The sequence below is a fragment of the Macrobrachium rosenbergii genome, chromosome 42, assembly GCF_040412425.1.
Source record: "Macrobrachium rosenbergii isolate ZJJX-2024 chromosome 42, ASM4041242v1, whole genome shotgun sequence".
Lineage (NCBI taxonomy): Eukaryota > Metazoa > Arthropoda > Malacostraca > Decapoda > Palaemonidae > Macrobrachium > Macrobrachium rosenbergii.
Window position 1 is genome coordinate 35,673,067 of NC_089782.1, and position 14,141 is coordinate 35,687,207.

General features: G+C 36.1%; 1 protein-coding gene and 1 long non-coding RNA gene across 4 annotated transcripts in view; one reads left to right on the forward strand and one right to left on the reverse strand.

The window, feature by feature from the left end:
- The window catches only part of LOC136828253 (uncharacterized), a 295,190-nt gene extending 282,103 nt beyond the window's left edge, over nt 1-13,087 (reverse strand). For all 3 annotated transcript variants that reach the window (XR_010849971.1, XR_010849970.1, XR_010849969.1), the window contains exon 1: nt 12,984-13,087. This is a non-coding gene — a long non-coding RNA (uncharacterized lncRNA). The remainder of the gene's footprint in view (nt 1-12,983) is intronic.
- Nucleotides 1-14,141, forward strand: part of LOC136828250 (probable chitinase 10) — a 68,685-nt gene that overhangs the window by 18,468 nt on the left and 36,076 nt on the right. The window contains 10 exon segments of the mRNA XM_067086109.1: nt 1,042-1,210; nt 2,224-2,969; nt 2,972-3,040; nt 3,608-3,780; nt 5,088-5,169; nt 5,206-5,308; nt 5,860-5,984; nt 7,303-7,417; nt 8,396-8,520; nt 9,443-9,557. Of these exon segments, the coding sequence (XP_066942210.1) occupies nt 1,042-1,210; nt 2,224-2,969; nt 2,972-3,040; nt 3,608-3,780; nt 5,088-5,169; nt 5,206-5,308; nt 5,860-5,984; nt 7,303-7,417; nt 8,396-8,520; nt 9,443-9,557 (1,822 nt within the window).

Below are 14,141 nucleotides of genomic sequence, written 5' to 3' on the forward strand. Positions count from 1 at the left end.
GACAGAATCTGGTTAAGTAGCCCGCGGTCAGAGTCTGGTTGGGACCACGGAAGCTAGGGGGAAGTACTGCGTCTTCTTGTGTTGGTGACTAGCAACTCTGCTGATTCTCTGTGGCTTCTTCCTTCTCTGGAACCCCTGCTTTTCCTTGCTATCTTCCATCTCCTCCCTTGAAGTTACCTCATTGGAAGATATTATCTGTAAGGCCTCCCCTCGAACAACTTGATTGGGAAGGATAGTTGTGGGTGTTGTCAAAACCTCTCCTTAGAAGATTTGATTGGAAATGACCTCAGGAGGAGTTGTTACTGGCTCCTCCCTAGAATGTCTAATTGGAGAAATTGTGAACTACTTCTCTTTGTCCAGCCCTTTTTCATGGAATTTCATGTAAACGCCTCCTATTGAAGGTGGGGTTATAGATATGGCTGGAACGTTGACTCCTGAAGAGGTTATAGGTAATGCTTGGTCAGCTGAGTCGCGAGGGCACAGGTTCAAGATTTTATGATCGGTTTTATGGCGCTGGGCGCGATACACTCGCTAACTGTTTTGAGTTCATGTAAGAGGGTTTCCTGCTTTTTAGCTTGCTTGACATATCTACCCTCGGTAATGCATAACAACCAAGGGGTAATTTTTGTTCTCTCTCTCTTTATTCTTTTTCTCTCTTTTTTTTTCTCTCTCTCTCTCTCTCTAAGATTCTATTCTTATGCTTCCCTATTTAATCTTTCTTTACATGACTACATCATATTAGCATAAAAAACTTGTTAGAATTGAGACAAGAATATACAGGGTCTATTGACCTTATCTGTTGTGTAGATTTTACATGTACAGTGGTATGAAATTTTGGGAAAAACTGTAAAGAGATTATTTTGGTTAACTATGGAGCATCATTGCTTCTTGAGAATAATATTGAGGGCTGAACTGGTTGGTTTACACTGTACAGTATTTTAATGATAAAAAAAAACTGTTTCATTATTGTTGATGACCTTTGCTGAAGTTGAGTTTAGAAAAATATGAAATGTTAATGGATTTCTTACATTCTTTTCTAAGGCATGTGACTGGCCACAAAATGTTGTGTGTACAGTTAATCCTGTGACTACGGCAAAGCCAGCTGTTCGTACTGTTACCCAAGACCCACAAGGCAGATCTGATGGAATTTGTAACAGCGTTGAGTATGTCAGTGTATGTTATTACTCCAACTGGGCTTATTATAGACCTGGTAAGTTATAATTGCTTGTTACTGTACAGTTGGAAGAGCAAAGTATAACACACACTATATTTGTTTCACTAGAAACCTATTACTTATAATTAGCCCCTAATTGTCGCCAACAAAGGATACGAATGGTAGTCTCTCTGAAGTAACGATTGTACTCACTACTGTACTCTGTATAATTTTTTATTTTGAGCTTTGTCACTTGTTTATTCAGTGTCAGATGATGTAGCAAAAGGTATTTTTGATGTTGGTCAGTTTAGACTGCATTGTGAATTTTCTAGTATTTTTCTCAGCCTTTATTGTTATGAAGTGGTACGTCAATAACAATTTAGTTTTCGATGTTGGAATAATAAAGTTCTTCCGCTGGTTGGGTTATATACTAGCACTGAAGAAGGTTATATACTAGCACTGAAGAAGGCTATATACTAGCGCAGAAGAAGGTTATATACTAGCACTGAAGAAGGTTATATACTAGCACTGAAGAATGTTATATACTAGCAATGAAGAAGGTTATACACTAGCACTGAAGAAGGTTATATACTAGCACTGAAGCAACCTTCATTTCTTGGATAATTATCTAGAGACCAGGCTTGCTTATGCTTCAGCCTGTTTTGTTAATGTGATGCTCACAACCCACTATTGCCATGAAACCCAGAATTTTGTAGTTTCACCACAGCAGGGTCATTACGGATTGCTGAAAGCCTTGTTTTTGGGGACCAAGACTGTAGGTGCCTGGTACTCCCAAGGGTGTGCTCACACTGCAGTAAATGTTACAAACACTCATTAGCAACATATCGTACACACTTCATGAACAGGTTAAATGCAAAGCAACTGCAAGCATTTGCCAAAGAATCGTTCTCTGCTTTCGGTCGTTGACTTGTTTTCAACCCATTTGTGTTATGTAAGTGGTACATTTATGACGTGTGGTCATTACATGTTTTATTGCAGTGTGGTATAATTGATATCTTTTTATCATGTGCAGTAAGTATTTTAATATTATTTTTAAAATTTTTTTACAGGTGCTGCCCAGTATACTGTGAATGACATAGATTTGAACCTGTGCTCGCACCTTGTGTATGCCTTTGCTGTTCTTGATGAAAACACACTTACCATCAAAGCCCATGATTCATGGTTAGACCTACCAAGTGGTCTTGATAATTACAATAAGTTCACTAACCTGAAGAATCTCAAGCCAGGGATTAAAACTACATTAGCTATTGGAGGGTGGACTGATTCTCAGTCATCAGACAAATATTCCAGGCTTGTGTCGTCTAGTGCTAGTAGACAGAATTTCATAACCCACGTGATCCAGTTCTTAAAACGCTATAATTTTGATGGCTTAGATCTTGATTGGGAATATCCACAGTCAGGAGATAAAGCCAATTTTGCAATATTTGTGAAAGAACTGAAGACAGCTTTTCAGCCTGAAGGCTTCTTACTTACTGCTGCTGTAGGAGCCTCTGAAGCATTAGCTGTATCCTCATATGATGTTCCAACACTCAGTCAGTATTTAGATTATATTCATCTGATGACTTATGATTTTCATGGTTCATGGGAGGCCAATGCAGACCATCATTCCAAACTGTATAATGATAGTGGGAAACTGGATTCGGATTCTACAGTTAAGAAGTGGATAGCAAGTGGTGCTTCAGCCAGAAAACTTGTATTAGGGGTTCCCATTTATGGGCGTAGCTTCACATTAAGTACTTCACAAAAGAATCCACCAGCACCAGCCTCTGGAGGAGGGAATGCAGGTCCCATAACAGGAAGAAACAAGGTTACCTTGGTTATCTTGAAATATGTCAGTACGTCAAAAATGGTTGGACAGTTGTAAAGGTAAGTCAGTTTGCTTTTCTACTCCTATTTTGTCTTTTAGAAGATTTACTTTTCGAGGAATGTGAATGACTTGATAAACTAGTTACAGTACTATATATTTCCCTTTTCATAAATTTTCGTTTATGCACAGTATTCTACTCTTTTGAGAGATGTATAATTATTGGCATCACTTTCAGTTTGCTCTGTTATCAGTCTTTTAAAATTAAAACTTCATTATTAAAGACAAACCCTTCTTGCCAGCCCTGTGAGAGTTGAATATTTTTATTCAGTGGTCTAGTTAAACTACTGAGTACAGTAATAATAAGAGATACTATATTTTTAATTATTTGATCATAATTATTCTTGTTTTTCAGCTTTTACTTTTCTCAATGGTATTTTTCTAAAGGTGTACATTATTGTTGCAGTACAGTGGGATGAATGGTGCAGTTAACTTCACATATTTTGATACACATTACAGGTAGCTATGGAGACATCTAGTAATTCCACTCCAAACATATGGATGTCCTCTTCTCACTAGTATCTCACCCTCCTTCCTAAGTACAGTACTGTTTAACTTTAAAATTTCAGGACAGCAGTGGAGCAAGAGGCCCTTATGCATATAGTGGAAATCAGTGGGTTGGATATGATGATGTGGATATGGTGCGTATCAAGGCTCAGTATGTTAAAGCGAAGGGCCTTGGAGGAACCATGGTTTGGGCCATTGATTTAGCAGACTTCAAAGGAGTTTGTCCTCTTGGAAGGTATTACAGTATCTACAGCTGATTTAAGAGTTTTGTTTGTAATCTTTATTCCTTTGGTTTTGGAAATGTATTTTTCTGTGGCACCTTAACTTAAACAGTTGGAAGGTCTCTCCTCCCTTATTGTAACAAAATCTGTTAAGTAACAAAGATTGGTATATAGCAACACATTACAGTACTGTACCCTGGTGGACTTGCTTGGTTGTATAGCCTACAGTATCTCCATGTTATAAGTTGATTGAAAGCCTATCCCAACTGGTATTTTTAATTTTCATTCAGTTTAAAATAATATTTCAGAGAAATATTGACAAAATGCATTGCTTCTAAAAATACGTACACTGTGGTATAGGGTTTAGCCTAACAAAAATGTAGCCAATTGCAGTAGTTTAACCCATTTACCAGGTATGCATACAAGATATGTGAAATATATAAAAATCGTTCAGTATAAAAAAAAAAGACCGTAAACATCTTTGTTCCTGTTGTAGCATAAGTTACAAAACACTTCGCTCTCTCTCTCTCTGTAGTTCAGTACATTTATTGACATTTATTTAATGCAGTATGGTGCTGTGCCTAATATGGCACATAGTGTGACATACAGTACTTATATTTTTCCATCTGTTTGTATGTGCATACATACATGTATGCATTGTGTCAAGGTAAACTACATACTACTATGTGTTTCTTCACCTCTCTCTCGAACTTTTCTCTGTTAATGTGAGGTTTGAATTGAGTACAGCCTTACAGTATACTGCATTGTATGATAATACAAATGAGTCTCATGAATCACAGATCTTTGAGGTTAAATGAAACCAGATGATATCTTGGGCAATTCTCATGTCCAGAATCTTCCCTCCATGATTTTAGTCATCTGAAGAAATAAGTGTCACCAGTGCAACTAATTATTTATCTTAACTTCCTTTCAAAGTCTTCAGAGGACTGCTGGCATCCATACAGGTATAAATAAGTGCACTATAGTTATGGTAGTTAATTATGCTAACTTCAGAATTTTTATTTTTTTTATTTTTCTGCATTTGTCAAAGTTGTATGCTCCACCAAAATCCTTTAGTATTAGTAGAAGTGGCTGTTTAAATTGTCATGGCTGTTGCAAATATTTATTTTGTTAGAGATAAAATGAGGTTGGTGTTCAGAAAATAGTACTGGTTTCAGCTTTTGAAATAGCTATAAACAAATATATTCCTGTCACAGAAATGAAATGACCTACCAGTACAGTATTTAATTTTCATTAAGCAGCATTTAGTGTAATTATGCATGCATAGTTGGGGAAGATGACAAATATTGTGATTTTTCAGATATCCTCTTCTGTCTGCTATGAAATCAGAATTACTTTCATCAGTGAATTGTAGTACTACACAAAGTACAGCTACGCAGGCTCCAGTAACCACAGTGCAACCAGTAACCACAGTGCAACCAGTAACCACAGTGCAACCAGTAACCACAGTGCAACCCGTAACCACAGTGCAACCCCAAACAGTTTCAACAACGACAGTTGGCCCTGCTTGTAGTTCACAGTGTAAGTATCTATGTATGTGTAGTGTTACTGTACTGGGTATCTGAGGGGCCTGTCTCATTAGACTCATTAATCAGTCATGGATCTTTTAGAAATGATCTGTGAAAGAAATTTTATGTCAATTCTCTCTTAGTGGTGTTTAGTTACAAACTTCTTTTATAGGTACTGCACTTTACAATATTTTGTTTTTTTAAAAAAATGTCTTTGTCATTCCTTAGTTATTAAATAATGTACAGTATACATTTCTACACAGTAGTTTATTCTTACAAGGATACAAACCATTGTCTATTTATGGATGCACCTTTGGCAACAGCTTATTTTGTAATGGACCTTCGGAATGATGTGTGAAAGATTTCACGTCATTGAAAAAGACATAGATGAAGACCTATTTTATTTAACCCCCGAAGGGAAAATGCTAAATGAAAAGTGTTGATAATGATTATTAATTATCTTTTGCCGTACTGTATTGTACAGTAATCTGTTTTTGAGTGTTTCACGCTCACTCTGTAGCCAACGAACAGTGTCTAAACATCTACGCTAATGTTTCTTTACAGTTACCTGCCCTGCTGATGGACTCTGGGCAGATCCTTGTAATTGTGAAAAATATTACCAGTGCTATCCAGGTGGTGTTGCTCATTATAGTTGCCCTGCAGGTACACTATGGAATCAGGCATTACAGGTATGTGTTCGGGATGCAATTTGGCTAGTACAGTAGAGTAGCGAAAGTTATGATATGAATTGCTTTAAAACAATCCCATTAAATTATTGTATAGTCCTGTAGTAAGCAGCTGTTGTAGACACCCTCCAAAGAAGAAAAAAAAAGATCCACCAACTATTCAGGTATGCATTCCACACATCAGCATTTCCAGTGGTGGTAAGACATTCGTGTGTGTACCAAGCAGGTAAGACCTACAGATTTAGTCCCTGAGTTTTGTTTGCTTCTTTTGCACTTGTGTAATACTGATGTGGCATCTTAGTTTAACTTACCCAGTAAATCTTCCCTATAATTGTACCAGTGGGGATTGGGTATACACTAGTGTCCCCAGATTTCTTAGATACTTTTTTATTGTAATGTCTTTTTTTTAAATTGTTGCTGTTCTTCATTGTGGGTTATTCAATATGGATTGGCTAATGTTTTCATGAGTTATCATTCATTTTGGTACATTATTTTTAGTTTATCTATTTTTCAGTGTAGGGCACTAGGTCACTAGTAATTTGAAGTCAATACACTTCATTTTAGTATGTGTGAAGTGGCAGTGTTATTGCTCAGTTTTTAGTACCATTTTTTCACTTTAATAATGTAGTTGTTGAAAGATCGAGTGATGCCTTGTATGATGAGCATTTGCCTAGAACCCTCGCTTTCTGACTAGCACTAGTGCCACCATACGGTTTATCTTGTAGTTATCTTCACTCAGCTGTGCAGCTACACATGAAAGTCTCCAATCATTGGATGATGACTGCAATGTATACCACTGAAAAGGAGTGATATTGGCAAGCTTGTATCCACCAAAAGAGGAACTAATCATTAAATATAGGCTTGCTTACAGACCTAGTAAGTTGAAAAAAATGTATGACGTGCATCATCAGCAATGCCTGTATAAAAAGCATAGAATTTAATATACTTGCTGTACATAAAATACTGACTGGCACAGTATGAATAATGCTACAATAAACCTTTCAACTGTAAATAGCATGATTACATGACTGGATGAGGAAAAAGTCACTTGAAGGACTTATTAAAAAATACTTCCCCTACACAAACACCTAAGTGGAATGCACTGTTGTAATTATAATTGTAACCACAGTAGTGTTTAGCAAGGAGTCTTCCCTCTCACCAAACTATTATACAGTACTTCCTTTGGTTTCAATTCAAATTCAGGGCATGGTGTCAGAGCAAAGACAAGTAATAAAAGCATTTACAAAGTAATATATTTCCAAATACAAAGTTTGAACTACTAGTTATTGAAAGTACTAAATACATAATTTTTATATTCCAGTATTGTGATTGGCCATACAACGTTAACTGCAATATTGTTGGTCCAACAGTTACATTATCAACACAGACCTCAGAGCAGCCTCCTCCAACAACTAAACCAGAATGTACAAATGCATGTAAGTTTTAATTGCTTGAGTACAGTAGAACTCTAGATAACATGTCGTTGGTAAATCTGCATTAAAGTAAAGAGCATATCAATGATATTCAAGCTTAAATGAGTATTCAGACTTTGGTTTTAATAAATGAAACTTTTAGCAAAATAAATTAAAGATTCTTGTGGATCTTCTGTCTTGAATAATGATATCTTACACTAAAAAGAACTCTGCACATATGTTCTCATTATGTGTCACATGCCACATAAATCTACTGTATTATTTTCAGTAGTACGTAATATATGTAATGGGATGATATATTTTGAAAGTAATTTCTTGAGCTATTTTATTTCTCTAACAGCTAATTGTTAATTTTTTCTCATTGCATGAGAAAAATTAACAAATGCTGTATATACAAAAATATAACATGGCAATTAAAGGTAGTGATATGAGGAGTCGTGTTAGCATGAAAATGACCTTATCTATCATCAGTAACCGCTTGTGGATAACAGTGAATCTCATTTAAAACCATATACTGTATTTCCATGTAACAATAATTATTGTTGAGAAGTAAAGAATTAAAAATTAAATGGTTAGTTAGAATAGGGTTAAGAAATTAAATTTTATTGTCATTACTGACGTCTCAAAGATTGGGATGGTTCGGATATGTAATGGGAAGGTTAGTTAGTTATAAACGATTTGTTTAACCAGACCTGTGAACTTGTGGTAGGAAGGAATGCAGAACAGATACTTAGTTAGAAAAGCATCAGATCCGGAAGTAGCAGGATGAAGATACGTAGAAAGTTCCAGAAAATCATAGAAAAAAGTCATAGACGAAGACCTATTTTATTTAACCCCTTGAAAGGAAAAGCTAGCGTAAAAGTGTCGATGATGATGAATGATTTCCTTTTGTTGTACTGTGTTGTATTCTGTCTCTAGATGGTTCAACCTCATTCCGTAGCCAACAAACAGTGTTTACATTTCTTCACTGTTTCTTTACAGTTACCTGCCCGGCTGATGGACTCTGGGCAGATCCATGTAATTGTGAAAAATATTACCAGTGCTATCCAGATGGTGTCGTTCATTATAGTTGCCCTGCAGGTACACTCTGGAATCAGGCATTACAGGTATGTAGTAGGGTTGCAGATTGGCTAGCAGTAAAAATTAGGATATCAGTTTTTTGAAACAACCCAATCAGTACTGCATGCTATTGTATCGCATTACTCTTGTTTATCCTCCATGAGAGAAAAAAACAACAACACGGACAAATGTACTAAACAGTAAAAAGTACTAACAGAAAACAAAGCAGAAAAAGCAATGTAAACTCAACAGCTACATGCATCCAAGGGAGATTTGAGTGCTACCACTTCACCTAATGCGTCCAAAACATCAAGTGACGACTTGTATGCTGGGTGGTGACCGGAACCTCCACTTCCTCATTAGCACCACCTTATGGCTGATCTTTCAGCCATTCAACTATGCATGAAAGATATTTTGTGCTTATTGGACCATGATTACTATATAGGCTATGCCATTGAAAAGGAGTAATATTGGCAAGATTGTATCCATCAAAAGGGAGACCCAACACTAATTACAGACTTGTTTACATGCTTAACCAATTGAAAAAATGCAAAATATAATTATCAGAAATGCCTATATAATAACCATAGAATTTAAAATACTTGCTGTACTTAACTACCAGACCCACTGACTGACACAGTTGACATAATATTACAAGAGATCTTTCAGCTGTAGATAGCATGCCCACATGACTGGATGAGCAAAAAGTAAGTTGAAAAACTCCCGAGAAAATATTCCCCTCACAAAAACACTTAATGGCTGTAGATGCCAGAATGTAGTGACTGTACTGTTTAGTAAGAATGATCTTTCCTCTTATCAGCCTACCACTTCCTTTATGTTTTAATTCAAACTGAGAGCTTAGTGACAGCAAAGATGGGTAACAAAGGCGTTTACAAAGTAATATTTTCTAATGCAATGTTTGAATTGCTGGTTATCGAAATAGCCAAATACATAATTTTTATATTCCAGTATTGTGATTGGTCTTACAATGTTCAGTGCAATATTGTTGGTCCAACAGCTACAGTACCACCACAGACCTCACAGCAGCCTCCTCCTACAACTAGCCCACTATGTGCCTATACATGTAAGTTATTTAATTACAGTACTTGAATACAGTAGAATTTTAGATATGATATCATTCGTAATTCTTTAGATATGTTTAGTGTTGGACTAAAGTACAAGACATAGTAATGTTTAAAACATAAATTAGTATTCAGATATTTCTTTTAGTAAATGAAAACTTCAGCTGAAAAAGTTTTGCAATTACTGTACCTCAAACTGCTCCATGGAAATGGTTACTAGGCTACTTGCTATAGGCAAGCCTTTCCTGTATGAATTAGCAATCTGAAGGTATGATAGGAATTAGTGAGTTGAAAGAATTAGTATTTTATTCAAAAACATACTAATTTTACACAGTAAGGGAGCACTGCCTCTTTGAATAGCATTCGGGTCATTTCGAACGTAAGCATGTTTACGTGCAAAATGGGCGCCGTGTTTAGTACCAGCCCCTTGGGGATGTACGTAAAACATGAAATAATAATGGTAAATACCATAAACATAACATCTTACATTGTTTTGGATGTTACGGCCTAAAGTGACTTACGGCTGAAACGACCAGGACTGTTTGAATATGTAATATCAATTTACTTATTTCTAATTCACAAAAGAACTAATTCAAAACTGGTTTCAGATTTAATTTGTATAATACCTCACATTTAATTAACAAAATAAATATCTCTGATTAACAGGTATCGTACACACCTAGAGGCCTTCAAGTGGTCATTATGCAAAGGCTTCAGAATTATAGGTTACTGGCAAATGACTTTGAACCTAATACAGAAATGGCCAGACATACAGGCCTACAGTAATGTAAGATGTATTTTAACACCTTACATAACAATAAAAAATATATTCCTACTTAATTCAGTCATTCCAAAAAAAAATTACCCTAGAAAAGACTTTCCATCTTAATTTCGAGCTGGTTTCCATATTCAGCTGATAATTTAGAGGTTCACAGTTGTAAGGACTAATTCCTATTATGCTTATATGATGTGAAGTTCCTTGTTTTAAGTAACTACAATCAAGACAGTTTATAACATAAATGTCAGCATTTACTAAGTCTAAAAAGTAACTAGGCTATATGCTGTGCACTCTCATTTCAAAAGCCTAAAAAAATTTCCAACGCATTAATGCAGCCATTTTAGTAGTGTCCATTAATTGGCCATATTATTAGTGTCCATTAATTGGCCATATTAGTAGTGTCCATTAATTGGCCATATTAGTAGTGTCCAATAACTGGCCATATTAGTGGTGTCCATTAATTGGCCATATTGGTAGTGTCCATTAATTGGCCATATTGGTAGTGTCCATTAATTGGCCATATTAGTAGTGTCCATTAATTGGCCATACTAGTAGTGTCCATTAACTGTTCATATTAGTAGTGCCCATTAATTGGCCATATTGGTAGTGTCCATTAATTGGTCATATTAGTAGTGTCCATTAATTGTCCATACTAGTAGTGCCCATTAATTGGCCATATTGGTAGTGTCCATTAACTGGCCATATTAGTAGTGTCCATTAATTGTCCATAATAGTAGTGTCCATTAATTGGTCATATTAGTAGTTTCCATTAACTGGCCATATTAGTGGTGTCCATTAATTGGCCATATTGGTAGTGTCCATTAATTGGCCATATATATTGGGAGTGTCCATTAATTGGCCATATTAGTAGTGTCCATTAATTGTCCATATTAGCAGTGTCCATTAATTGGCCATATTGGTAGTGTCCATTAACTGGCCATATTAGTAGTGTCCATTAATCGTCCATATTAGTAGTGTCCATTAATTGGCCATATTAGTAGTGTCCATTAATTGTCCATATTAGTAGTGTCCATTAATTGGCCATATTAGTAGTTTCCATTAACTGGCCATATTAGTGGTGTCCATTAATTGGCCATATTGGTAGTGTCCATTAATTGACCATATTGGTAGTGTCCATTAATTGACCATATTGGTAGTGTCCATTAATTGTCCATATTAGTAGTGCCATTAATTGTCCATATTGGTAGTGTCCATTAACTGGCCATATTAGTAGTGTCCATTAACTGGCCATATTAGTAGTGTCCATTAACTGGCCATATTAGTATTCCAGTAGTGTCCATTAACTGGCATATTAGTAGTGTCCATTAATTGGCCATATTAGTAGTGTCCATTAATTGGTCATATTAGTAGTGTCCATTAACTGGCCATATTAGTAGTGTCCATTAATTGGCCATATTAGTAGTGTCCATTACTGGCCATATTAGTAGTTCCATTAATTGGTCATATATTGTCCATTAATTGGCCATTAGTAATGCCATTAATTGGCCATATTGCCATTAATTGGTCATATCAGTAGTGTCCATTAACTGGCCATATTAGTAGTGTCCATTAACTGGCCATATCAGTAGTGTCTATTAACTGGTCATATTAGTAGTGTCCATTAATTGGCCATATTAGTAGTGTCCATTAACTGGCCATATCAGTAGTGTCCATTAACTGGCCATATTAGTAGTGTCCATTAACTGGCCATATTAGTAGTGTCCATTAATTGGCCATATTAGTAGTGTCCATTAACTGGCCATATTAGTAGTGTCCATTAACTGGCCATATTAGTAGTGTCCATTAACTGGCCATATTAGTAGTGTCCATTAACTGGCCATATTAGTAGTGCCCATTAATTGGCCATATTAGTAGTGTCCATTAATTGGCCACTACAGGTTTGGTGAATGTGAAAATATACTTTAGGCCTATACACAGTAGGCCTAGGTTATTTGTCACGGACATATAGACACAGACATAAGACATAAGACCAATTAACGTAACCGACCTTCCTTACGTTCGAAAATTGAGCTGGCAATTGGTGGTGCCACCGCAAGCCCCGCCTAAACTGCGCCTGTCGCCGACGCAAACCCTAACCTAGCATAGGCCTATCCTTCGTTTCTCATCTACTCGAACTGATACTTAAGTAGGCCTAAGGATAGGCCTACTAGGTCAGGTATATTTCTTACGACTTTTCGTGACCAACTCGACACGAAGACTTAATAAACGACGAAGAAGGCTCCTATAAATTTATTTAAATCGAAATGAACTCCAGGTCAGTGCCAGGTCATGTCAACGCCTAGATAGGCCTATAGGCTTATGGTATAATTCCTAGACAGTAAACACACAAACAGGCCTATCCTTCATCCTATCATCAAGTCATAGGCCTAAAAATACCTTCGAATTTACTCCAATTTTTTTTTAAGTATAAGGCTACTAGGGTCAATTTAAATTTTAATTCCTCAGAAATTTAGTTACGAAACTTTTCAAGAGCCATTATAGGCCTAGTCTCACGGGACAAGGTGAACAGCCTAGTCCTATATAAATCTTTCCAGCCTAGGTAGATACACCTTCAATAACAAGATTAAGATTAAATCATCATTACAATCATATTATTTCAGTTCTTGAGGCTTCTGTGCCCATTTCTCACCTTGTATTTCGTCAATCGGCGTAAAATCACAACAAAACATCACTCGGAGCAACGACTTCTACATCTTTTATTTTTCACTGTCAATCACACACTGCAAGAAACCTTTTAATCAGTAATCATGTAATGTGGGAATATGTATTGTTTCTCATCAAGGAGCTCGGAATCTCGATCCGACTTCATTAATGACGTCAAAAATGTCTACTTGAAGAGTTTATTTAAGTTAAACATGCATTTTAATTCTTTACAGAGGTCCCTATACCACTGTATATCATAAATTACGAGATCTACCAGAAACTTGTTTCCTCATCAAGCAGACGAATATGTCCCCTGGATTCCATTAATGACACCAAAAAGATCTACTTGATTATTGTTTTCGTTTAAACATGTGATTTGTATATCACAAACCACAAGATCTACAGAAACCTACTTAAATCTGTATAGGTAAAACAAGATGTATTGTTTCCTCATCAAGCAGACTATGTCCCCTGGATTTCATCAATGGCAAAAAAGTTCCATTATTGAATTTCAGTTAAATATGTATTTTACAGAAACCCCTATACTGTATATCACAAACCACAAGATCTACAGAAACCTGTTAAATCTGTATAGGTAAAACAAGATGTATTGTTTCCTCATCAAGCAGACGAATATGTCCCCAGGATTTCATCAATGGCACCAAAAAGATCTACTTGATTATTGATTTCAGTTAAATATGTATTTTACTTCTTTACAGAGGCCCCTATACCACTACACTTCGCACAATACAAGACGCCTATAAATCTGGAAAGGTAAAACAAGATGTATTGTTTCTCATCAAGCAGACAAATGTGTCCCCCGAATTCCTTTAATGGCACCAAACAGATCTACTTGAAGAACTGATTTCAGTTAAACATGTATTTTACTTCCTTAGATAAGCTTTCTTATATGCAAATTACTTCAGTTCATTCGGGCAGGTGATATTCTTCTCCAAACATACGAGAGTGTCGAGTACATTTGAGGGTAACGAATCTTCTGTTGTGGTAGTAGCACTGTAGTAGCAGTAATAGTAATAATAGATTATAATAGTAACAGTAATAGTGGTAGCTCCAGCCTTTCCTCACCAAGCCAGAAAAATAACGATTGCCGATAAAATACAAAAGGATAAAAACAACAAAAGAC